Source organism: Octopus bimaculoides, chromosome 5 (genome assembly GCF_046866305.1).
Source record: "Octopus bimaculoides isolate indiv1 chromosome 5, ASM4686630v1, whole genome shotgun sequence".
In the NCBI taxonomy this organism is placed as follows: Eukaryota; Metazoa; Mollusca; class Cephalopoda; order Octopoda; family Octopodidae; genus Octopus; species Octopus bimaculoides.
The window spans coordinates 412421-440397 of NC_142932.1; the positions used below are offsets into that span (position 1 = coordinate 412421).

The 27977-nt window shown below is 37.2% G+C and overlaps 2 protein-coding genes across 4 annotated transcripts in view; one reads left to right on the plus strand and one right to left on the minus strand.

Annotated features, from left to right (window-relative positions):
• LOC106871250 (ankyrin repeat domain-containing protein 16) overlaps positions 1–27977 on the plus strand; it is a 77555-nt gene that overhangs the window by 4274 nt on the left and 45304 nt on the right. The gene's annotated exons all lie outside the window — the stretch shown is intronic.
• On the minus strand, positions 6688–18807 carry LOC106871251 (fatty acid-binding protein, liver). Its single transcript, XM_014917605.3, has 4 exons — positions 17821–18807; positions 13503–13684; positions 9137–9244; positions 6688–6872 (listed from the first exon to the last, which is right to left on the minus strand). The coding sequence occupies exons 1-4, from the start codon at positions 17894–17896 to the stop codon at positions 6822–6824; spliced, it is 417 nt and encodes a 138-aa protein (XP_014773091.1). The 5' UTR covers positions 17897–18807; the 3' UTR covers positions 6688–6821.

Genomic DNA, 27977 nt, shown 5'->3' on the forward strand with positions numbered 1-27977 from the left:
GGACTTGGAAAGTTTATGAGAAACCCATTGACACAATTTACTGACCTTCCTGATGGCATGCAGATGTCAATGAATGGTTGAATGACCAAATCTAAGCTTCTCTACCAGTTCCTCAACAGTTACAATGGGATTTTGTTCTATCAGGGTTTGCAGGACAAGGCTTGTCTTCTAGGCTGTAGTTTCCAGCTCAGAATTTCTGGAACCATCGTTGACACTAGCTTACACTTATTGTCTGATCCCCATATACTGCATTAATATTCCTTGCACTCTCCGTTGCATTGTTGCCAAATATGCTCCTTTGTTACTTCCATTATAGCTTTGAAAAAGATAACTGTTAAAATCGAACTGTACTCTTCAAAACTTGCACTAAGAATAAGGACAAGGTAAAATTACTACCTGTTTTTATAGCAAGTTGATGCAGGTAGTTTATCCTATCCCTTTTAGTTCATGCAATTGAAAATATCGCATTATTTATGGGATGACCCAATATTTAAAGATATTAGATCTGCTTATTATAAAAAAAAAAAACAAAAAAAAACAAGACAATAATTTTAACTCTTTGTCTAGGAATAATTTTTTTTAAGAGAAATACTCCCACATTTCACCCTGGAAAGCACTATTTTTGACAAGTTAAACACTTGTGCTAATGGAATTCTGCTTTACACACGTCATATAACCTCTCATAACGTTTTTATTTTTTGAAATTTTCAGAAAATTTTTGTGTATTCTACACATGAGAATTCACATGACTATGAAAAAAAAATATTTTTTCTTCCCATTTTTAAAAATGAAAAAAAAATTTTTGCTTAATTTTTCTTATTAAATTACAGTTTTAAAATAAGGACAATCCGAATTTTTGGCTTAAATCCCAGCAATAGACCATTAACTGTGTTTATGGGGAGAAAGATATTGTATGTCAGACTGACAAACAAATGAGGTGGCTGTGAGATATGCTAAATGTACAGTAATCCCTCAACTATCGCTGGTGTTACGTTCTAAAATCCACCCCGTGATAGGTGAAACAGTACTGTACTGTATATTTTTTTAATCTTTATAATTTGTATATGTTTATTTTATTATAAATGCAAAACAACACCACACAGTCGCCTCCTGAGTTTCATTTTCCATACAGTATGTGCAATTCTTTGTTTACTCATCTACAGTTTGTGTTGGCACTCCGTTGCTTACGATGTTGAGGGTTCCAGTTGATCCGATCAACGGAACAGCCTGCTCGTGAAATTAATGTGCAAGTGGCTGAGCCCTCCACAGACACGTGTACCCTTAACGTAGTTCTCGGGGAGATTCAGCGTGACACAGAGTGTGACAAGGCTGACCCTTTGAATTACAGGCACAACAGAAACAGGAAGTAAGAGCGAGAGAAAGATGTGGTGAAAGAGTACAGCAGGGTTCGCCACCATTCCCTGCTGGAGCCTCGTGGAGCTTTAGGTGTTTTTGATCAATAAACACTCACAACACCCGGTCTGGGAATCGAAACCGCGATCCTATGACCGCGAGTCCGCTGCCCTAACCACTGGGCCATTGCGCCTCCACTCATCTACAGTACACTACATATTTTCTTTTAATATATTTTAATTAATGTGTTATACAGTGCAGTGCTGTACTGTATTTTTATTTATTAATTTATTAATTTTTATGCATGGAAATACTTATTGGCCACAGAGACCCACAATATACTGAGGTGTCCATGATATAAATTTACATATATTAGTCAGAAAAATATGTGATGTACTGAGGGTATGTTAGGTGAACCGCAGTATGGCGAGTGATTACTGTAACAGCTAAATCGGCCATAAATCATGCATCAAAAAATTTCTTTTTCTGCATAATCATATGAATTCCTGTGTATAATACAAGTTCACCAAAATTTTCTGAAAATTCCAAAAAATGAAAAAAAAGTTACAAGGGGGTTACATGGCATGTGTAAAGCATTCAGATTAAATTTGTCAAATGTAATGCTTGTTTATTCACATTGCTGTCAACTAATCATGCATTATCTTGTAGTTTTTAAATTTCAGTGATGTAACTATTTATTTTTAGAATGATATTGTGGGGTAGGTGTGACAGGCTGGATCTGGTCAGTTTGCATGTAAAACTGGTAGAATATTTTGGGCCAGATATGGTTGGTTCACATGTGAAAGGGTTAACCTATTTGACAACAGTAAATAACTTCTTTTATCATTTATCTTTTACTTGTCGCAGTCATTAGACTGAGGCCAAGCTGGAGCACCACCTTGAAATTTTAGTTGCATGAATTGACCCCAGTACTTATTTTTTAAGCCTGGTACTTATTCTCTCGGTCTCTTTTGCCAAACCACCAAGTTATAGAGACCCAAATACAGATACAAAGACACACGCATACAAACATACACAATGGGCTTCTTTTCAGTTTCCATCTACCAAATCCACTCACAAAGCTTTGGTCAGCCTGAGGCTATAGTTGAAGACACTTGCCCAAGGTGCCATGCAGTGGGACTGAACCCGGAACCATGAGGCTGAGAAGCAAGATTCTTACCATGCAGCCATGTCCAAAAGTTGTTTTTTTTATTTAGTGTTCTGGTTTGTTCTTTAAGAAAGAGTGGGTGGAGCAGTATGTGGCAACGTAGCTGTTCTACATTAATCCCAAATGATAGAAATGTAATTATTTTGATAAGGGTATTAATGGAAATAGTGGCACTAATTTGTTTGTTTTTTTTATAAATGTATTCTGTAACATTTTAGGAATTTGCTGTTTCAATTAGTCATTTAATTACTACTTCACCATTTTGCTTTATTCCTCTCCTTCTGTCTGCCTGTCTCTCTACAATTGCCCTTGTCTCTAGCTCTACCACCTTGTCTCCTGCTTCTTTCTTTTCTTGTTTGTTATTCACTTTTTATATTTTTCTTCATATATGTGCTTATTATTTCAACTCCCAACCTGCCAAAAGCACGTTTCTGTTAAAATATCACCATTTGTTTTGATTGGGTTTATGTAATATGAGTAAATAGTTTTAACATTTCTGAAACTAGTCCTGTGCTTTGGCATGACCTTCAAATCAATAATGGGTCAGGATAACCTCATATTTACAAACAAAAAGGTATGTGGGAGTTTAAGATATTTTTATAAGACTTAAGAGAAAGATGAGTGTGTCTGAGACTGACCTATATTCTTTCAAAATTATGTATGTATGTATGTGCAAAACATAACATGAAGATAACCTCTGATCTAATTCAGGTTTGTTTTTCAGTTAAATTTCTACATTAACTCATTTTTATTCTTCAGCTTATGTTAATTTCTTTAGCGCTGACTGGCACCTCTGAATTAAAAAAACAGCCGGCTTTTTAAGGTTAATATAGTATTATGACACATGTTACAAATGGAAGATGGAGAGCAGAAACCTAGTCAGTTTTAGATTCCAGTGGCTAATCAAGTCTTTCGACACCGTAAGTAGAAAAGAGCTTCAGAAAATCATGGCAGAGTTTGGATATTCCAGAAAATTCATCACTACTGTCATTGTATGAAAGCTACATGACGGCATGCTGGGCAAAGTTCAAGACAATAGAAAGACATCAGAAGTATTTCCCTGTCTTCAACGGAATGAAATAAGGTTGTATTCTTGCACCCATTCTGTTCAGCTCCATGTTTTCTAACATACTGATGGAAGCCTTTAAAGACATTGATATCAGATACCATACTGAGGGACCAATCTTTAATTTTAGCAGGCATCCAGTGAAAAACCAAGACTTTGACAGACAACTTAAATGATTTTCTGTTTGCTGAAGATTGTGCCCCCAACGATGTCTCAGAAGTATTAACAAGTTCTCTGATGATTGTAATAATTTCAGCCAGACAGTCAGTACGAAGAAGACCAGAGTGATGCTTCAGCTTGCGCAGGAAAGGCATACATTGAAACTAACATTTTCTTCAATGGGCAATGACTAAATGCAGTGAACAAGTTCACCTTCCTGGGAAGCATACTGAATTCAGCTGACGTCACAAGGATGTGTAGAACAGATGAGGCATCACTCTAAAGATCAAGAGGTATCAGGCTGTAGTTCTCACCATGCGGCTCTATGGTTGTGAAGCACAGACTGTCTGCCAACAATATACAAGGGAGCTGAACCATTTTCATTCCACTTGTTTCAGAAAAGAATTCTTGGCATTATGCAGCAGAACAAGATTCTTGACATAACTCTCTCATGTTGGACTGCTCACTACCCACATAATCCTGATTCAGTCACAGCTGTGTCGGGCAAGTCATGTAGTTTGCATGCCAGTATACAAACTGTTCTGCAGCAAATTCCAGAATGGTAAACACTTCTAAGGTGCATAAAAAATGTGACAAAGGCACACTGAAAACTTCACTGAGTGCCTTCAACATCCACCAATAATGAGTGGGAGCAGACAACATTGGACAGAGTAAAAAGCTATACTGAAGCTGACAAGGACTTCAAGACATGTGAAGCCAGCAGAGTGACTTCAGCTGAGCTATGCAGGGAGATCAGAAAGTCAAAGGCACTCAGGTCTCCCACTGCTGCTTGCATTCTCTGTGCACACCCCCCAAAAAACTTCCTGCCATGTGTGGATTGGATTAACTAGCTATCTGTGCACTCACAAAGCCTGAATACTGATGGATGACTAGATGGTCTTCATCAGATTGACAGACAGACATCATATATAACCTTTCTCATGTGTATAAATGATAGAAGTTTCCATAAATGATAACATCAGTATGTATGATAATTGTTTTCAGTTAATCCTGTGGTTAAGTGGTATATCCAATTCAGTTGATTGCCAAATGTATTTATTTTAGAAACATTGGAAAAAGGAAGAGCAAAGTGAACCCTGCTGAGACAATGTTACCTGACTGGCTCCCCATGCCGGTGGCACGTAAAAAGCATCATCTGAATGTGGTTGATGCCAGCTCCCCGTCCTGATTGGCTCCTGTGCCGGAAGCACGTAAAAAGCACCATCCAAACATGGCCGATACCAGTAATTCCTGACTGGCTCCCATGCCAGTAGCACATATAAAGCACCCACTACATTCTCAAAGTGGTTGGCATTAAGAAGGGCATCTATCTGTAGAAATATTGCCAAATCAGATTGGAGCCTGGTGCAGCCTCTTGGTTTGTCAGTCCCCAGTCAAACCGTCCAACCCATGCCAGCATGAAAAGCGGGCGTTAAATGATGATGATGATGACAGTGGTGTCACTGCTTACAACAGTAAACAATACTGACTTCAGTATCCTGTAACAGCTAAGTGAATTCAGCTATTCACAATTCTGTGTCTTGGTTGCATACATAAAGCTATATTTGTGCCAAGATACAAACCACCAACTCTTTGAATCATTGTCCATATCCTTATTGACTCAACAGTCTGTGTTTTCCTAAAGAAGAATAAAACATTGTTAGGCATGTAGAGCACAGATAACTAAGTAAATACCAGCCAAAAGTTTGGTAGTTCTATTTCTAATTTCTCCCAGTCTATTTTATTGTTGCAGAAGTTGAGGCCATAGAGGGATTTATTTGTGCTTCTGTTCGTTATTGACCTATTATAACAGAAATAGTCTTTACTTTTTAATGTTAAGTAATGACAACTTAAAACCAAGACACTATAAGAATTTTTTTAATTTTTTGCTTTTTTATCTTATTTGTGCAATACCAACAATTATTAAAACTGATTTAGAAAAAAATTCAGAAAACCCTGGGTTAATGTATACTCATTTAAATCAAATCCAATATTTCATCATCATCATCGTTTAAAGTCCGCTTTCCATGCTAGCATGGGTTAAACCTCCAGTCAGCTATAATTCAGCAGATCCAAAGGTCTCTCAGCCATAAGCATACTGCCAGTTTTGCCAGAATGTGTAACTAGAACAGTATCTAATGCGTATAGCTTTTCTGCTCCCTGCCTTTTTTTTTTTTTTTTCAGATGGTAGGATTTGAGGGAGATATACCTGCTATTTCTAGAGAGTTGTGTAACCACATAATAGTTCCCTCATAGACTTGATGGTACTTGTTTTATCATTCCAGGTATGAAAAGCCTATTCAACCCCAACATGATTAATCTGTGTGCAGGTGCTATATGAAACAATATCAGATTTACCATAAGTTTAACAACTGCAGATCTGCCTTAAGTGTGCTAGGCCATCACCTCCAATGTATGTGTCACACTAGATAGCACCCAAACTGATCAAGACAATTTGAAAGAATTATAAATTCCCTTACATTACATTTAGGCTTTATGGAATTTGGAAGTTCAGTCTCTTAGTGTTTTTTATTTTTTTTTATTTGGCAATATCTTTTTGATACACATACATTATATATATTTATATATATATATATATACAATGGGCTTCTTTCAGTTTCTGTCTGCCAAATCCACTCACAAGGCTTTGGTTGGCCTCAAGTTATAGTAATGGTGCCATGTTGTGGGGCTGAACTGAGACCATGTGGTTAGGAAACAAACTTCATACCATGCAGCCAGGCTTGTGAAAAAAGAAGAAAAAAAACTGTTTTCATGTTTAAATTCCCAATGAATATGGCATCCCCTATCTCTTGAAAGTTTGTGAATTGTAAAACAATGGAAGGTCAGAGACAGAAAGAGCCTCCCATCTGATGCCAAAACAAGAAAAACATAAAACAAATGAACACAACTATATCACAAAAAAAAGAAAGAAAATAAAAAGTCAAATAAAAAGTATATATTTATTTCATTGACAAAATCAGACATAATATATTGGAACATAACATGACTGACAAATGATTGTTTTTTTTTTTAGTGTTCTCTTCATTGGAATTTTCACATGCTTTTCTGAAAATTTTATATCTTTTTAGCTCGACATTTGGCTGATACACCCTTAGCTGTGAATGTCTGCAACAAAAAATAAATAAATATCAACAGTCTGAGGCTAATAGTGGTTTCAAATTTTGGCACAAGGCCAGCAATTTCATAGAAGGAAGTAAGTTGATTAGACCAACCCCAGTGCTCAACTGATACTTATTTTATAGACCCTGACATGATGAAAGGCAAAGTTGACTTCAGCAGAATTTAAACTCGACATAGAGACAGATGAAATACCACAAAGCATTTTGCCCAGCATGCTAGCGATTCTGCCAGCTTGACACTTTTAGTCTGAAGCTAATATTTACTACAGTTAAACAAAACTTCAGAAAGAAAAGGGGCGGAGAGAGAAAGCATTGAAAACACAAAGGAAAATAAGAGAGATGTTTTGGTGACATGACAGATATTGTAAGTAGATGTGATTGAAAGCTGGTGATCAGTACACACCTACCTTGAGGAAGAGAAAGGTTGGAAATATTAGTGACCAAGAATGTTTACAGGTATCAACAATCTCTCTCACATGAATTATACATTTATACATATGCAAACACACACAAACATTTACACATACACACATATCATCATCATCATCATTTAACATCTGTTTCATGCTGGTATGGATTGGACAGTTTGACAAAGATCCAATCGGTCCAAGGACTACATTGTGCACCATTGCATTGTTGACATTAGACGTATTCAGATACGAAACGTTGTAACAAAATCAGTACAGGCTGTAATTTCTATAGAAAATCTGTAGAGATATCTTTAACAAGTGATTTAATAGTACTGATAACATGGCAAGAGACAGTATTGACTTATAAAGTGTTTAATATACTACTCTGTAGTATAACAAAATATTAATATGTATGTACTAGCTGCCAAGAATGTGCTTAATATGTAAAATTGGTACATCCAACAGTGTTACACTGTTATATTTAGTAGCTATTTAAGCACTGAGTTCATGGATGGTTAATGGGTTGGATGTAGTACTGAAGAAAGAGCAAGAACTCATGAAATATGCATATACACTCATTACCCATTTTTCCATCTTCAATCACATTCTTGTTTACCTTAGACATATTCAGATACAAAACGTCGTATCAAAATCAGTGCTATAGAATATCTGTAGAGGTAACCTTAAAAACTGATGTAATAGCACTGCTAACACAGCAGTACATAGTATTTAATATACTTTGTAGTATATTGTGGTTGCATAACAAAATATGGTGTCCCTACATGTACATACCAGCTGTTAGGAATGTGTTTTATATCTAAAACTGGTATATCCAATAATGTTACACTGCTGTATTTAGTGGTTATTTAAGCAATGTGTTCATGTATGGTTAATGGGTTGAATGTAGTGCTGGATGAGGAGCAAGAACTCCTGAAATATGCATATACACCCATTACCCACTTTTCCATCTTCGATCACATTGTTGTTGACAGGTGTATTTGGATATGAAATGTCTTAACAAAATCAGTGCTGGCTATAATTTCTATGGAGAATCTGTAGAGATAAGCTCAAAAAGTGTCTGCTTTGGCATGGTTTCTATGGCTAGATGCCAACCACTTTATAATGTGTACTGGGTGCATTTTTCATGCCACCATGCAGCAAATTTACAAAATCCAAGCAAAAATGGTGCAAACATAGTTGTGTGGTTTAGAAGTTTACACTGCAATCATGTCATTTCAGGTTCAATCCCATGAAGCAGCACTTTGGACAAGTGTCTTCTACTATACAGCTCTAGATTGACCAATGCCTAGTGAATGAATCTGATAGCCCAAAACAATTTCAAAGTCCATTGTGTGTGTATATTTATATAAGGCTATGCTCCAACATGGCCACGGTCAAATGTATGAAACAAGTAAAAGAATAAATATATTATTTGTGGGTATGTGTGTGTGTTTGTTTATTTGTATTCATCTCATCACTTGACAACTGATGTGGGTTTGTTTGCCTCCAATGACTTAATGGTTCAGCAAAAAGAGACTGATAGAATAAGCATAAGTGCTAGACTTTACTGAGGGATAGTGTCCCAGCATGGCCACAATCCAATGACTGTAACAAGTCAAAATACATGTCTGCTCTCTCTCTCTCTCTCTCTCTCTCTCTCTCTCTCTCTCTCTCTCTCTCTCTCTCACACACACACTCTCTCTCTCCCTCTCTCACACACACACGCGCACGCAAAGAAACATAAATATATTGTTGGAAAGACTTGTAGCAAGACAGACACACTTTGAAACCTAAGCAACAAAATTAGAATTAGGAAAAGAAAGCAAAGCATCAGACTTACCACTGTTAAGATGTCCCCATCGACCTCCCTGATAGTTATAATTTCAGTTGGTGACCATTCAGTGTAGCATTCTTTAATTTTAGTTGGGCTTTCTATTGTAATGACCCCCTGGGAAATGAAGCAAAACATTGTTAGTACATCATTCACTATTCCAAAATTCTTGCTCTGTCATCATCATCATCATCGTTTAATGTCCATTTTCCATGCTGGCATGGGTTGGACAGTTTGACAGGAGTTGTCCAGACACCAACTATCTGCTGTGGCCTGGTTTTTCCATGGCCGGATGCCCTTCCTAACCCTAACCCTAACACCGACCACTTTACAGAGTATGCTGGGTGTTTTTATATGCCACTGGCACAAGTGGGTTTTTAATGCAGCACTGGCTCTATAATAATAATAATAATGATAATGGTTTCGAGTTTGTCACAATGCCAGCAATTTTTGGGGAGGGGGTTAAGTCAATTATGTCAAATTCAGTACTCAACTGGAACTAATAATAATAATAATCCTTTCTACTAAAGGCCTGAAGTTTGTGGGGAGGGGACTAGTCAATTACATCAACCCCAGTGTTTCCCTGGTACTTAATTCATCGACCCTGAAAGGTTGACAGTCGACCTTGGCAGAATTTGATCTCAGAATGTAACGACAGGCAAAATACTGCTAAGCATTTCGCCCAGCATGCTAACAATTCTGCCAGCTCCCCCCCCCTCCACCTAATAATAATAATAATAATATTATTATTATTATTATTATAATTACATATGCTCGTGGTACATAAAAAGCATTTATGCTGGCACCATGTAAAGGTGCTCGTGTTGGTGCCAAGGTAAAAGCACCCAGCCCACATTATAAAGTGGCTGGTGTTAGGAAGGGCATCCAGTTGTAGAAATCAGACTGGATCCTGGTGCAACTCTCTGGCTTGCCAGCTCTGGTCAACCCATGTCACCATGGAAAACATGTTAAAGGATGAATAATAATAATAATGGTTTCAAATTTTGGCACAAGCCCAGCAGTTTTAGGGGTGGGGGTAAGTCAGTATGCCACTGGTACTTATATTATCAACCCTAAAACAAAGTTGACTTCAGCAGTATTTTACCCACTATGCTAAGGATTTTGTCAGTTCACAGTAATAATAATAATATTAATAATAATAATCCTTTCTACTATAGGCACAAGGCTTGAAATTTTGGGAAAGGAAACTAGTCAATTACATCAACCCCAGTATTTCACTGGTATTTGATTTATTGACCCCAAAAGGATGAAAGGCAAAGTTGATCTCGGTGGAATTTGAACTCAGAACGTAGCAACGGGCAAGATACTGCTAAGCATTTTGCCTGGCATACTAACAATTCTGCCAGCTCACATTAATAACAATAATATTTTTAAAGGATTGATGTAACTCTTCACAAGGGTAAACAGACAAGATGAAGAGCGCGATGTGATTGCAATAGATATTTTATTGGTTGAACGATATTTCGACAGCAAGCCCATCTTTGTTGAGTTCAAAAGAAAAAGTGATAAAAATTCAAATCTAAAATATATCAAGAGTAACCAGCATCCACATGTTAATGGACTGACATCACCAGTCTAAGTTTCAATTTTATAACTGGCAAAAAGAAAAAGATAGAAAAAATGGAAAGAAAAGAGAAAAGGAGGAAGAAGAAGAATATTTAATCAAACAGGTTTGTGTCAATTTGATGAAATTCTATCATTTTATGCATTCTTCCAGGATGTGATGTTAATAACCCGCAAACATATTTCTCCTCATGCTTTTTGAGTATTGAAAGTGTAGCAGATTCAAAATATTTTCTGAGAATATACACTTCAAAGTCTTTTTCAAAATTGCAGCCGTTTGAAGCAAAATGTTCAACAATCTCTGTCGAATTACTGTTATTGTGCCTAATGTCATATCTGTGCCCATTAAATCTTTTGTTTAATTGTTCTCTTGTACAACCAATGTAAGTTGTGTTTCGTGCATTCTGCCACATACACCAAATGGGAATCTCTACATGTCCCACCTTCTGTATAAATCATAACATTTCTGTTATGATTCCTAATTGAATTCACTTGACTCATGCTGTTGCACAATGAACAAGGCTTACCTCTCTTGCGACTGTTTTTCAAGGTACAGTATGCAGATATTCCAATGTTAGTTTTCTTGGAGTCAGAAATGGGGGGTTGATAGTTCTCTTATATTTTTATTCAATCTAAAGGCTACAATAGCCAGCTGAGGAAATATCTGTTCAAAATGAGGATATTTTTCTGCAACATGCTGGTGACTTTCATGCAACACTTTTGAAATACCAGCAACATTTCAGTGCCAGTTAATCACTAAATGAGTTCTGTCACATATTGTATTGTTTGCTAAAATTATGCATGACAGTTTGACTTTCTTTGCTAATCTTAGCTTTCTCATTTGCTATTTCCTTTAATCACGATTCACTGTAACTGCATTTGACATAATGGTGTACAAAAGCATTTGCATGTTTCCAGTAATCCCTTATATTAGTACAAATCCATTTTATACTCAAAAATTGGGATTTCTGATTTGACCAAATTCTACGATGTGGATGACCAGAGCAATGGTGGATGTAAATGTGGGATAACGTGGGCTTGCAAAATAACTCTGTCGCTATTTTGCCTCCAGAAAACTTAACTTTTGTGTCCCAAAAATTCAATGCTAGTTTTTGAAAAATTAGATGTACGTTTTATGTTGCATTTAAAGCCATAGTTTTTTGCATAATAGTCACAGAAATGCAAGAAGTTAATTAAACTATCCTGTGTTCCTTCCCAGACAAAAAAGGACATCATCAATGGACTGTAAGTAGAGTATTGGTTCATGAGCATGTAGGAATTTAAATGTCTTTAGTAATTGTGTCTTGAATTTTGTCATAAAGACATTAGCAAAATTAACTACTATGGGGGTACCCATGGCGCAACCTCTCGTCTGGAGGTAAAATTTTTATCCAAACTTCATTGTTACTTTGTAACACAAACCTTAATAGCCTACAGAGGAAATTTGATGGAATATCTTTGTTTGATTGTTTTTCGAAGGCATTCATGCATGCTTCTACCCCTTCATCATGGTCGATATTGGGATATAAGGAAGAAACATCCATGGTTACCAAAACACAGTTTATGATTTGGCTTCAATGCTTAAAAAAGTTGTTGATTTTAGACACAAAATCAAAAGTATCCTGAATATAGGAACTTGATCTTTTTGTGACGGGTAATAGAAAGTCATCCAGCCATTCCAAAATCTTGGTTGTACAGCATTCATATCTACTGTAAATTGGGTGCATTGTAGGAAATCTTTCAAACTTCTTTTGTATTTTAGAGAGACCATAAAATACTGGTGTACTTTTTTCTGACTGTAAAATCCTCGATTCAGCCTTAATAATGAAATTGTTTTCTTCCATTTCCAGAATTATTTTCTCAAGTTCCTCTCTGTAATTGGGGTTTGGATTGACAGGTAATTCTTTATATGAAGTTTTGTCACTTAAAACTTCTTCACAAGCCAAAATATACTCACTTTTATCCATAATTACCATAGTGTCTTTCTTTTCCACCATTTTAATAACAATAGAATTGTCATTAGTTAGACATTGGAGAGCATAACGTTGGGAATCTGTGAGGTTATTCCAGGACTTCTTTCTACTTGTTCTAAGGCTTTCCCTAATTCCTGTCTGACAAGATCCAAGATATTCAAGTAGTGCTTGTGAACGTCCATCCTGAACTTTATCTGGATACTAATTGGGATTCTTTTCAATCCAATTATGCCAGATTCGATGATCATCATTTTTATTTTCAGTAAGTATAGGGTTTTCTGACTTTTCATTACCAGTTTTTCCAGAAAAATATTCCTCCAGCTTGTGACGGTGGACAAACTGAAATAGCCGAGCTCATTTATTCTTGTCGATGTTTTTAGCGCTTGGGCAGAAACTCAGTCCAAGCGCCAAGTCAGAGACATCGTCGGGTGAAAGTTTTAGTTAAGATAATTTTATGACCGACTTATTCTCTCGTGTGATGGATTTTCTTGGGCAAGTGGTTTCCAGAGTCTTACTCTCATTTTAGATTCCTGACTACCTTATGGGCTTTGTTCAAAATCTTCACTTAAAACATGGAGCCTATTGGGTGATAAAATTTGTTCTGAATGTTCATGTGAGAAGTCATAATGTTTGTTCATCTTCCTCGGAGTAATCCATTTCATGCATCTCTCCAAGACTATTCTATTATCAGCTCTGTATTGGGAACAGTTCAGATCAGTTGTTGATACTTGAGTATCCAGTCATGCTGCATCCAACATTGGATCAAAAAGCACATCAATGGTAGGAAAGAAAACAAATGGAAATAAAAAATATATTACCTTGAATTTCTTTCCATGGAGATCATCTGATTCAAATGGTTCCCCTATTTTGAAGTGATACTCTTTTGACATCCCACTGTTCATATCAGTATAGATGGATTTGTAACCATCACCGTCTTTTTGACATTCCATTATTGCACGAGTTTTCTTCATTTCTTCTATTTTGCTTTCGTCATTGAGGCCTGAAGAAAAAGATACAAATATATCAATTATAAGTATTTTATTCATAATCAGCATCACAACATGCCCCCCGCCCCCTCACACACACACACACACATTTGTGTGTGTGTCTCTCTCTCTCTATATATACACTAGCAGACATATCCAGTGTTGCTCAGGATTTAAATGTCATATGGTACAGTTAAGTTGAAATATTTAATACAGGGAAGTGCAGCATTGACAACAAAACATTTGTGGAGTAAATGAAGTACTAGTTCAACTAGGTGATATGTCAGGCATCTGTTTGGAAGATTCCAGGTCCTAATCTTGTCATGGAAAAGTGGGTGGTGGGTATGTGATTTTTGAATGCACCAAAAAGCTCTGTGGATATACTCTCCTTTGCAGCTGTCGGTGCTGCCACTACCACACTAAATAATCAGCAGACATAGGAACTACATCTATGTGATAAATTAAGGTTGTGGGTGCGCTCAACAACACCATAGGAGAGAAATCTACATGAAAGAAATGACATGGTAAAGGGGATGGAATAGGCTGAAGCTGTTCATGCAGTATTCCTGGCCAGGCGAATACTATGCTGCTCATAGCTTCCCATTGCTCTTGCAGTAACTGCACATGCAGCATTTTTTGGTTGTCTAATTGAAGTCTCCTGTGACGATTCATTTGCTCTCCTTCTTTTCAATTTCTCTGCTACCGCTGTTTTTTAGTCAATGGAGGATCTCTTCTTTGGAGACATTATTGACAATTGTACATTAATAATTATTGACAATTGTACATTAATAATGAAATGTCAGTAAAAAAAGGTAAATAATATCAATATCTTAGCAAATTTTAAGAAATACATACAATGAACTGAGATGATACTGTTACGTTAATAATTAAACGACAATAAAAAACATCAGTATTACTTATCAATATTACCTAGTAACCAAATAAGTTTTACAAAGTACCACATGTAAGCGAATTAAGAGTCCAAAACCATCTCTGGAACATAAGTAATGTATGTTCCCAGTTTGAAGAAAATAAGTTGTGAACTTCAGAAGTTATACAGGTTTACACACCACACACACAATCTGAGTTTTATATATATAGATGTGTTTGTATATACTGGTGTAGCCTTCCAGTGTGCTAGCCCAATCAAACTGTCCAACCCATACCAGCATGGGCAACAGACATTAAATGATGATGATGATGATACATACGTATGCCAGTATGGGTTGGACGGTTTGACAAGAGCTGGCCTTATGTGTCTATTTTGGCATGGTTTTTACGGTTATCTTGTAGCTTTGAGATATTGATGATGTAATTGTTTATTTTACGAATGACATTGCAAGGTAGGTGTGAGAAGCCAGATCTGGCCAGTTTGAACATAAAACGGACAGAATATTTTGGCTGGATATGAGTGGCTGAAGCGCAAAAGGGTTAAACAGTTGGCTTGAAAGATCAGATCATATCTAACCCTAACCCTAACTGCTTTTATCTCCTTTGCCCACTGCACTCCAAGGGGGGGAGCTTTTTGTCAACCAATCTTCTTGGGTAATTTCAGTTATCTTTTAACTTTTACGTGTTTCAGTCATTGAACTGTGGCCATGCTGGGGCACTGCCCTGAATGGTTTAGTTGAACAAATCAACCCCTAATATTTTTTTTTTTTGAAGACCGGCATTCTGTTGGTTCTCTTTTACCCAACTGCTAAGTTATAGGGGCGGGGGTAAACAAACAACACCAGTTGTCAAACTGGTGCAGGACTAACACATACACACAGATATTTCCATTCTACCAATTAAATTCATGAGGCTTTGGCCAGTCCAGGGCTATAGTAGGTGTCACACTGTGGGACTGAACCTGGATACCTGTGGTTGGGGGAAGTAAACTTCTGACAACACAACTATGCCTGCACATTGAACTTTTTCGACATGCACCATCTTCACACATGGAAACACGACACAGCTACCATGAACTCTTGTAATCCTGAAACAAGAAACCTTTTGTTTTGCTTTTGTAATTACACCTCCAGAAATGTTACAACACTCAAATAAATTGTAATATAACTTTTACTTCTGATTTGTTTTATCATATAACTGTCGTCATACCACAATGTTGCATTCCATTACACGTCTGTCACCACAGAGCACTAGACAATCAGTGTTGGTTAGTTTACATCCTTGTAACTTAGTGGTTCAGCAAAAGAATTTGATATAAACCCAACTTACCATAAGTATTAGACTTATAAATAAGTACTGGAGTTGAGTTTGACTAAACCCTTCAAAGCCGTGCCCCAGCCAAGGCTGCAGTCTAGTGACTGGAGCAGGTAAACAATATAAGTTAACTTCATAACTCAAAATCTTTTCAAAATTATTACTTGACAGTCCAATTCTCTTTTCACTTGTTATGCAAATAATAAACTTCAATTTCAATTCAGTGAACAATATGAACCAAACGTAATGTAATGTGATTTTTGATAATCGAGAGAAGAATTTAATTATTTATCTTTTACTAGTTTGTCATTGGACTACAGTCATGCTGGGGCAACATCAAATCGACCACAATACTCTTGTTTTTTTAAAGTCTGGTACTTATTTTATTCTATCAGTCCCTTTTTGCTGAACTACTAAGTTATGGGTACATAATCAAACCAGCGGTGGTGGGGGTCAAACAGACACACTTTTGTAGTTCAGCAAAAGAGACTGTTAGAATTAGTACAAGCCTTAAAAAAGTCCTGGAGTCAATTTGTTCGACTAAAACCCTTCAAGGCGATGCCCCAGAATGGTAGCAGTCAAATGACTCAAACAAGTAAAAGATACACACAGGAATTCATACGATTATCCAAAAACACACAAAAAAGTGTGATTTGTTTTTAGCACATCCCACGACCAACTGATGCCTTCCTCGTTTCTCTCACTCTGACATGTATGATGCTTTTTAATATTTTTCTCCCCATAAACACATTTAATGGAGTTATGATGCACCTAAAGGTAGTCCATTGCTAGGATTTAAGCAAAAAATTTGGTCCGTATTTGAAACTGATTTTTTTTTAAAAATCGAAAACAGTAGAAATTTCAAGATGTATGGGGCGGATTTTTTTTGTTTTTTTTTTGCCATAATCGTATGAATTCTCGTTTGTAAAAGACAAATTCGCAAAATTTTCTGAAAGTTCCTAAAAATGAAAGAAAAGTTAGGAGGGATTATACTGGGTGCTTAAACCAGAATTTTGCTTACATTTTACCTGAAAAAGGACATGATCAAGGTTGGAATCAAGATTAATTTGGGGTTGGTTTATTAGTATATGAACTATACTTGCGCAAAATTTAAAATTGAATCGTATCTCCAAGCAGTTTCTTTAAAAACAAAAATTTCTTGATTCGGACCATCTTTCCAAAAGACTCTGTTCCCCCTCTACCACGTTTTCTTCACTCTTTTAGTAGCAAAAGGGTTGTCCGCTTAATCAAACACAGTATTACTGATTTTCGACTACTATGGAATCTCAAGACTCGTTAAGAGTCAGCAACAAGAAACGAGTGATTCTCTAGGTGGTCGCCTTACTTGCTAGAAAAAGCAGCCAAATCTTTAAATCTAATCATTTGACTAAAATAAGTAAAAGACGCGTTGGAAAAGACAGAATGGTGATAGTTTAATCAGGGCTGACGCGCAGGAGCAAACTACGACAACAAGCGTACGATGACGTATTGTGATAGTGAAGAGATTGCAACTTGTTTGAACTATCAACCCTACAATTCATCATTGCATGTCGGCGTGCTTCACGGCTCTTAACTACGTAAAGATGTATCTGGATTAACAAGTCTCTGCGTGTTTTGGACCGACCAGAGCTGACCTGAGACCACAATTATGTGACAAAAAAGACTGCATCCCAGACAAGAATGAAAGTGGTTTCATAGAGCTGACAAAGTGCACGCATTTTATACAATTTATGTAATATTCCTTGTCTGTTAATTTCTCTCCAGCTCTCATATATTTAGACCTCCTATACTGTAAATGGAGTTACTTTTTGTTATATTTTCACTGTTGTTACTTTAAAAAATCAGCACGTTAAAAAGGTAAACCATCTCAACTAGCTACGACATTTGTTAAAAAGAAAGAATTGAGTCCATTAGCTTTTTTTAAAAAAAAGTACGCAACACGTACCTGCTGCTTTGAAGAAAGCGTCAGCATTTTCAAGATCCTCATCAAATTGTTCCCATTTACCGATAAAGTTACCCATAGTTTTTCTTTCTTCTGGCGAGAGGTCGAAAGCAGAAACTATTCTGTTATTCGGATGGCTGTGCACGACTGTTTGACAGAGATCAACAACCGCTCGAGTTTTTTCTTTTTTTTTTAAGATACGTTTTTGATTTGCTGCTCCCCACCCCTTTTTTTTCGAGAGAGAGAGAGAGAGAGAAAGAGGAGGATGGAGGAATAGGATGTTATGACGTAGCTATCTACACCAGCCACTGAGTTTTTGACTTATATCCGTGCCTGGTGTATAACTTAAAGTATTGGTGATGGAATTAGCGGCACTTAGTTCAGTTTTTTAGTAAGATGGATTAAGTACATCGGGTGATTGCTGAATATTCCCACTACAAATGTGATGTTTTGTTAACCACGTGCGTCAGCATGTTAGCAATACACTCCCACTTTTTACTTTTGTTTCTCTTAGCCGCCTCTTTTATACCTTTTACTCTCTCTGAGTTTGCATTTGTCTCTAACCTTAACCCTATTGGCGCCCACTTCGCCACCAAGGAGGCGTGTTTCTCTTGAAATATTACAAATTGTTTCCGTTAGATATGAATAAGTAGTTTAACATTCACCGAAACTGCAGTCATGTAGTTTGTCACGTCTGTTAGACTGATGACGGCCGAGATAACCTCATGTTTACTTACAATCGAACGAAGAGTGCGGGAGTTTAAGGTATTTTTATGAGACATAAGAAAGAGATGAGCTTGTCAGAAATTTACTTTGTTATTTTTTTTAAAGAAAAAAGTTGATGTATGTGCAAAACAATATAAAGGTATTCGGCGGAGTTAAAAAAAAAATGCGCCCACCACTCGTTTTCAGCGTGACCCTGACCCTAACCCTAAACACCAGGTGTGCGTATTTACCCCTTCGCCAAGGTAGTCTTCAGTGTTGACTTAATTAGAAGTTACGGGCTCGTTTTCTTTTATATTTTTACGTTAGCTCGTTTTTATTGTTCAGTCTGCGCTAATGTCCTTAACTTTTTAAGCATTTCTAGATTTAGGAACGGACTTAACTAGCTGAGATGTTATAATATATAGCACGGGCCTTCAGAAATTCTGGGTTGGTGCCTGGCGTGCTGAAAGACATCTGGGTGTGAGACACCCCTCAGCTTTCGTTAAGGCATGTCTCTGGAAGAAGGTCACACTGACATTTAACCTAATATGCAGGGAATGGCATTGGACATCTTGGAGATCTTTTGCTTGCGTTTGAGATCATGGCTCTCCCATATCCCTGAGACTGCGACCCATGCTGGTACTGGATATCTTGCCCTGTCTTGTCTCTGTATCATGTCAATAGGGTGAAGAGTCAGTGAGGTGTTGTGCAAGCCTTATTGGACCTAAACTTTGGGCTTCTGCGATTGTCAGCGAGGCAACTTTCCGATGCCCTGTCGAATAAGAAGGCACCGCGGGTGCAATAACCTTATGCACAAGCATTGCTGACATTTCGCATGGGCAATGGTCAGTGATGGTTTTCCTTGATAACGAGTTGGACAGCTATCATATCGTATATTAGCTTGTACTATAAGTTAATGGTATTTTGGAGGGGTGCTTTATTTTTTCTTGATACGAATGAGACTAAGATGGTATGATTTCGTTCGAAGATACTTTTGAAATATCTATTCGTGGAACCAATGCAAATTCAATGTGAAATTGCATATAGATGTTATTTGGGCACAGAAGGTTAAGGAAGAATGAAAACTTGAGTCTTCTGCGTTGTTTGAAGGTGACGGCAAATAGATCGTTGAAGTATAAGACACAAAGTGTAGAGGACAAAGTCGAAGGCTGAGGTACACCAGAGTTGGTAGATTGTGAACCAGCTCCAACAGACGCTGCAATTTACGGAAAACCTGCTCCATTAGATGTTATTTTAACATAATATATTTATCGGATGGCAAATGTATATCAGTGTCGTGACGTTTGTTTTCCACTGTTCCTGACCGCAGTCTCCAAGCTAAGCTGCCAGCTTGTGGGGTCTACTCGCTTTATTAGCATAAATACTGCATTTATAGCTCACCACAAACAATAAGTGCAGGACAGCAACCGATTCTGGTCCACCTAACCTGCCTCCGCTGTGACTACCATCTAAACCTGGAGGGTGTGCAATATTTTCAGGCTCTCATACTGCACTTCATTTAGTTATGTCTATTGGAGTTTGTAAGTATGGTCTTCAGCTTGATAGACATAGTATAACTAGAAAGATTGAGCTGAGTCGTGGTTCACCGTTTGGCAGCCTACCTCTCTCATGGGACGGTTCGATCAACTTGGGGCTAAATTACAACTACCTGCCTGTCGTGGACTTGGCTGTATCAAGGCTGGGATAGGACGACACAACAACAATGGCATTACACGAGGGCCAACGGAGTATAGCTTGTGGTCGTTTGGACTACTGGAAATAGCAGCTAAATCTCTCTCATATAACACTACTATTTCAAAAAAGGGCACAGACACATTGGATAAAGTTGTCTTGTACAAAGCAAGTCTGAAAATAAAAGATGGGATTGCTATGGCTAGAATGTTTGGACATTTATGATTTGACGGGCAACATTTTTTTATGTAGTGTTTTTGGTACCGAAACACTTTCAAACTTCGTATACTTGTATATTTTGTGGTATAGAACAGATAAAAAATTTTGTATTCGAAGTTATTTCACGTTAAAAATTGTCTTATTTCGATAATTTCAACTAATCACTGACGTCTATTCAGTTGAATACAGTAAGTGCTGTGACGGTGTATATGGTATTAATCCCCGTTAGTTCTGACATTTCCGATTAACTTGACTGTTCGTAAACAAAGGGGGGAAAAGCCATCAAAATACTTGAATATTGCCTGCACTTGTTATTGGAGCTACCAGAATTATTAATGCACCTCCACCAAGTGCTTCATTTCCTAGAAATAGCAACCAAATCTTCTTCAAATCAAATTCTAGTTTAGGGTTAGGGTTCGGGTTTTAGAGTTAGGGTTAGGGTTATGAGTGAGGTTATGGGAAAAATATACACACACATAAACAATATATGCGTATAAATTACGATTAAACTGGATGAAATATGTCACAGGGAATAACATTTTTATGACCGGCCAGCACTGACTGTATTCAGCTGAATAGACGTCAGTGATTGGTTGAAATTACAGAAATACAACAACTTTAACATGAAATAACTTGCGATGTACATTTTTTTGTTAAGAAGGCTAAGAGAAAAAGTTGTTTTGTATGACACATTCTACCAGTGTCCCAAGTTTGAAAGTGTTTCGTTAAGAAAACAAGTGTTGCCCGTCAAATCACAAAGATCCCCTTAAGCTTCAGGGCCCCTAATACCTGATCAACTTAATTTTTTCATTCTGTCAATATTTTTCTTTTTGTATTTTGGCATGCAGACAGGGCCGATAAAATGAAATAAACTGAGAAAAAAGTTTTGTCTCTACACCAGTCCCTTAAAAAAAGGATGGTGCCAGTGAAACGACAAAGAAAAGTAAAAAAAAAAAAAAAAAATGTATGTATGTGCGTTTCTGTGTGTAGACTGAAAAATAAGTTTTATTGTCTAGTTGAATTCCTGTTTCCAATGTAACTAAACAACGATGACCTCAAACTGACCGTTTCAAAACAAAGGGACACACACACACACACACACACACACACACACACACACACGCATATTAGCACTGTTAAGCTTTATTATTTCAGTAAGAATTCGAAATCTTCCTAACAGGTAAATACAAAATATGTTCCAAAATTTAGATTTTGATTTAATCATAAAATTACATCTCTCAACAGCTAAAAGCACTTTTTTTTTTTTGGTTTTAGAGAACCAGGCAGCTGGAGTTCTGCGATGCAAATGATCTTATGGTTTGCAATACTAACTTCAGGAAACCTACTAGTCACCTACCGTTCTGGCAGACACACTAGCCAAATTGACTACATCCTTGCCAGAAAAAGGGAAAGATGGCTGCTTATAAATGCCAAAACCTTCCCAGGCAAAGAATGTACCCCACAATATAGACTAGTAGTTAGCAACTTCAGGATCAGGGCTAAATGGATGCCCAGAAGACGACCAGCATGGAGGAGAAGGGTCTGGAAACTTAAGGATCCTGCAAATGGACAGAGATTTAGAGACGTATTACTCGAAGCTTTTGATGAAATAGAAGGGGATATAACATCACATGATGTGGAAGACAACTGGAGGTTTCTATGGGACAACTTGCTGAGTGCCACTGACCAGATCTGTGGATGGTGCAAAGTCCCCTCTCGACCCAAGGTAACATGGTGGTGGATCAATGTTGTTGACAAGGCTATTAGAGAAGAGAAACAGGCTTGGAAGAACGGTGGTAGCAGGGAATTTTACCAATCTGCCAGAAGGGAAGCTAGGCGACAGGTTTATTTAGCCAGTGGGGAAGCAGATAAGAAAAAATTTGCCAAAGTTCTGCACCGTGAGGACCAAAGACTTGAGGTATTTCATGTTGCAAGACAATGTGTGAGAGAGAATCATGATGTCGTAGGAAAGAAATGTGTCTGCATGGATGATGGTTCAGTTGCACTAAACGAGGCTGCAAAGAGAGAGCTTTGGAGACGCCACTATGAAAGGTTGCTCAATAAAAAGAATGAATGAAAGAAAGAGAGTCTGCCAAATGACCCAACAGAGGGATCAGCTATCCGAATTGACAGTACCCTGTTAGATAAAGCAATTAAGGGTATGAAGATAGGGAAAGCCCCCAGCCCATTAGGAATCATCATAGAGATGCTTAAAATATCTGGGAGTGTTGGCTATAGTCTAGTCACCCATATAGTCAACCAGGTGATACAGGAAGGAGTCATACCCAATGACTGGTGTAGCAGCACCATAGTCAACTGCTACAAAGAATCTACACGTTTGCTTTTGAGAAATATCGCCACCTCTTTTTAGCACTGATCCTTGGCTAAGCCAGTGTACATCGCAGAAATTAGCAAGATCACCATATTCTACCTCAGTACCTTGCAAAAACTGTTTAAACTGATGATTTAATCCACAAGATAGGATTCATTCAAAATATCCATAACATTCTTAAATTTCAGACTTGGCACACAATGTCTCTTGATGGATGATGCAATGAATTTTAACAAGCTTATGTGTGATTCCAAGGCTTTCTATATGTTCTTGCAGTAGTGCAACAAAGCCTTTTTTTTTCTTTTTGTCCTACCATTGCTGGGGCAGTTGTGATGTCAATTGGCTTCGAAAAATCAAACTTCATTTCTGATATCTATTTCTTTATTGCTCACGGGGGGGGGGGGGGGGGCTAAACATAGAGGGGACAAACAAGGACAGACAAAGGGATTAAGTCGATTATATCGACCCCAGTGCGTATCTGGTACTTATTTAATCAACCTTGAAAGGATGAAAGGCAAAGTCGACCTCAGCGGAATTTGAACTCAGAATGTAACGGCAAACAAAATACCACTAAGCATTTCACCCAGCATCCTAATGATTCTGCCAGCTCGCTGCCCTCATATCATTTTCATTCAGAAATGATATTCCTTTCTGATATCATTTTCAACAAAACTTCAAAGATGTATGTTCCAGTTATGGTTTCCTTCATAGAAATTAACTCAATAAATTCTTCAAAGATCTGAAAAGTTGAAGTCACTCCTCGCACAAAGACAGCAAGTTGTGCAGTGTCACTTAAGTTTGTACTCTCATTGACTGCAATTGAAAAATATTGTAATTTACTGTGAGGATTGATTAATTGATTTTTAACATCTGCTGACATTTCTTCAACCTGCCATGTGACCATTCTTGGAGACAGGCTGTTAGTTTTAATTAAAAACTATTTTTCTAGACAAACAATATCCAACACTGCCAATATGCAGTCTTTAAAAAAATTACCATCTGTAAAAGGTTTCATCTTTTCAGCGGTGTATTGTGAGACTTCATCACTGGCAATTGTATTTGCTACATTTTCACCTTTTCTTTTAGTAAAAAATTAAGTTTGTTTTCCAAAATTAAACTTCAACCACTTAACTTCATCTTTCTTTACTTGTCCAGTAACTGCCTTAAAATTTTCACAATGGTGCATCTCATAATGTCACCTAATATTTGCTACCTTATTCACAGCAATGCTTTCTAGACATATGAGATAAATCAGGTTCCTACTGTGCTCAATGAAGAAGTAATCTAATGTCCAAGCTTCTTGGAAAATTTGGCATTCAGCATCTACCTTTCTTTGTTTTGCATTCATGGTCATTGAAATTTTTTCCTACAAACAAAATTTAAATTTAAATTAAAAATTTTACATCTGAATAATTCTATTTTTTTAATGGCAGACCTATTATTGTATTCAAAAGCCTCATCTCATATTATAATTGTAATAATACCAGTTGGTTGTGGCTAACAACTTGTATAATGGGGTGATAATGATGATGATGATGATGATGATGATGATGATGATGATGATAAAGGCAGAAATAGGTAAGTATATGGTGGCAAGGACAACAAGATGAAACAAATGAGATTTTAAACAATGACAATAAGTGTATCATTTGAAAAATGCAATAATGAAATAAATCAGTAAAAGTCTCTTGTTGGAGAAGAGATGTGTAATAATATAACAGAACCCAATGAAGAATTCAAGCATGAGAAAATGAGTGTTTGTAACTTACCGACCGTAGGTGGTGGAGGTAAGCTGTTTCACAAATCAGAGATGGGGAGTTGTCATTGAAAGAGAGAAGGCAATTGTCCATTCAAGGCAGTCTTTTTATGTCGTCAGCAGGCTCAAGTCAGCTCTGTTTTTTTTTATTTTTTACACGTGAGTGGTGGTGATTGGATAGAAATGTTTTGGAATTGTATTGTTATTATTTTTGCATTGTGTGAGCGGAAATTATGTACAGAGCCCTACATATGCGACAAATTTTTTATTGGGTTTTTGCTGTCAAAACATTCACATCCAGTTGGTGGTGGACATTAAATAGAGTGAATCATATTTGTAGAAAAATGTAATAGCAGGCCTTTTATTGTAATCGAAAGTCTTGTCTCTCATATTCCAATAAATATAAATTTTAAATAAACAACTCATTGGGCATCAGTTCTCACGGGCCAGATCTGGCCCGCAAGCTGTAGGTTACTGACCCCTGATCTTATCCATACTAGCTTGGAAAACAGACATTAAATGATGATTATGATAATGATGGTACATATATATATATATATCCGCCATGACCTGTTGGGTCACAAGCACTCCAAGTTGAAAATGTCAATGTGTAGCAGGAAAGGAAAAAATACTATTTCGAACTTCATCATCATCATCATCATCATCATCGTTTAACGTCCGCTTTCCATGCTAGCATGGGTTGGACGATTTGACTGAGGACTGGTGAAACCGGATGGCAACACCAGGCTCCAGTCTGATTTGGCAGAGTTTCTACAGCTGGATGCCCTTCCTAACGCCAACCACTCAGAGAGTGTAGTGGGTGACAAAGAATGGCAAAAAAGAAGTGAGGAAAAAAGTTGAAGGCCATTTAAACGTTTTCAAAGAAGAAGCACTTGGTCATGTTTATGTTGTCACACCAAAGGCAGGGGAACTGTGTTATCAAAGAATTGTTCCAAGTGAAATGCATGAGTACTTCAACGTAAAGTAATGTTTTTGAAAAGTTATCATTGATGCACAATGAAAAGAATTCTGTCAATGTTGTTCTCATATGTCGTTCATTGACAGCCATATATATCCTCATTATTTCTGAGCAATATTCTTTGTTCGTTTGGTAGATGAATTTGCAGTTTCACTATTTTGGTTTCTCTTTCATGGATTGAAAATCCTAAAATGGATGCAACTGCTTCAGATGGTCCAGAGAAGCTTTGTGAAGCTATGCTGGATTGCTTCAAGGTCCGCTGTTAATTTTACACTGCGGTGACCATAGTTGAGAGCAATAATGCATGCAACTGAGGATGAATGACCTCCAGAGGACCATCATGGTTTCCTTCTCTCTGGTTCTGAAGGTTCTCAGGATCCATCCAGCCAGTAGTCTGCACTTTGTTGACATCCTGGTAATATGCACTTGGAAAGAGGTATCATCACTCATGCCAATACCCAGATCCCACACTGATTTAGGCTCTGGGATTGTAATCCCTTGTGAGCCAGTGTACCCTGTGAGTTTTATATTAAGTTTTGAGTGCTGGTAGTACAAGGCTTGGAATTTTTCAACATTAAACTGCATATTATTGTCCTCGGCACATCTGTAAATTGAGTCCAATGCCTGCTGCAGGTGCGCAACATTGCTGGGGTTCTGTATTTTCTGCAAGACTTTCATATCATCTGCGTAGCTAGCAAGGGCGGCTATCCAGGCAGCTGAGGGCATATCTTAGAGGGCCACCATGAAAAGCAGTAGTCCCAAGACAGAGCCCTGTGGAACACCACTCACTATTTGTGTTTTCTTTGAGGTGGCTCCATTGGCCACTACTGCCTGACTTCTATCTTTCAGAAAGCCATGCCATGTAACCATTCTCTCTCTCTCTCTCTCTCTCTCTCTCTCTCTCTCTCTCTCGCTCTCTATCTCTATCTCTCCACATATATATATATATAAAGTTAATAAAGTTGTAAAAGGCACAGAAGTATATTTTAGAGAATGTTTAATAAGATATAAACTGGTTTTAATGTATCCATCTCATCAAATATTAGAAAGAACCTTTTAGGGAGTCAGAAGAAAAAGCATTTTTGTGGGGGTTTACAAGTTTGTACCCATATTTAAGTTCTTATTGAAATTTTGCTCTAGTCCTTCTGTTATAAATGTTTTGTCTGCTAGGCTTGAGGTGGGGTTCCAGAGTTCAAGTTTCAGGAAGTCTTTTGAATCGAATAGGAAGCTTTTTTATTGGTGGTTTAACCAGCTGAGTGTGTGTGTGTGTGTGTGTGTGTGTGTGTTTGGGATATATTGTCAAAGTACATTTATCTTCTTTCTATTGAGGGTGTGTGGTCAGTAGTTCTGCCTGGCTCTGTGTGTGAGTGTGTGTGTGTTTGGAATCTATTGTCAAAAACATTTTTTTCTTTTTTCCTTTGTCTATTGAAAGAAAATGGTTGAATGTTTTTTTTTAAGGATGGTTATTCAGGGAATTAGGGTGGAATTATTTGTCATTTGTTTTGCTGTGTGTATGTGTTTGGGATATATTGTCAAAGTGCTATCTTCTTTCTATTGAGGGGACATGGTCAATAGTTCTGCCTGGCTGTGTGTGTGTGTCTATGTATGTGTATTGTTTTTTTGTTTTTTTGAAATGTTTTGTACATTGTGGAGGCTGTGTACTTGTGCATGTGTTATTGATTTTTCGGGTATGCTTTGTGTGTGTGTGTGTGTATATTTGGCAGATCCTTATTCTTGCCCATTCTATCTTGCTTTTATCATGCATACTTTTTCCTCCCCCTTGACCAAGAATATTTCCCCACCCTCTCCCCTCCACATTATCGTTTTTTTCAAATACTGCTCCCTTGCAATGATTCAGCTAAAATAGTCCTGTGGAATACTACCTGCCAAATGATCTTGATTAAATTCCTCTTTCTTCTCACTCCCATATGTTTTTTTTTCCTTTTTCCTTCTTTTAATCCTAATTTCTCTCTACATTTATATTCTCCATATACTCTCTACACATTCTGATTGAATCTTCCATGCATTAACATGTACCTCCTTGCAACAATGTAAACTTTCATTTAATCAAGATATCCTTGGCCTGAAGAGTAGCTTGTGGTACACACCTTGCTTAGAGATCAACCACTTCTGAGGTACCACTCATTATGAAACATATGTAGCCCGAACCTTATCTACTCTATTCCTTAACTCTTATATTCTTATTCGCATACTCTGTGACCCTGGTTGCCTACCATGAAATATAAAAAGAACCCTTTTTAATTTATTGTGCTCCAATACGAAAAAAAATCCACAACCTTCCATATCAATAAACCACTATTGTCCCTGAAAGTTGTTTTTATATTTACTACAGATTGCTTGAAGCTAACTTTCTTCCTACACCTTGATCCTTGGATCTTGTAATTATGTGTATGTGTATATAATTGAAAATTACCTATTCACACATGACAGATGGCCAAACATAGACCTTGAAGTAT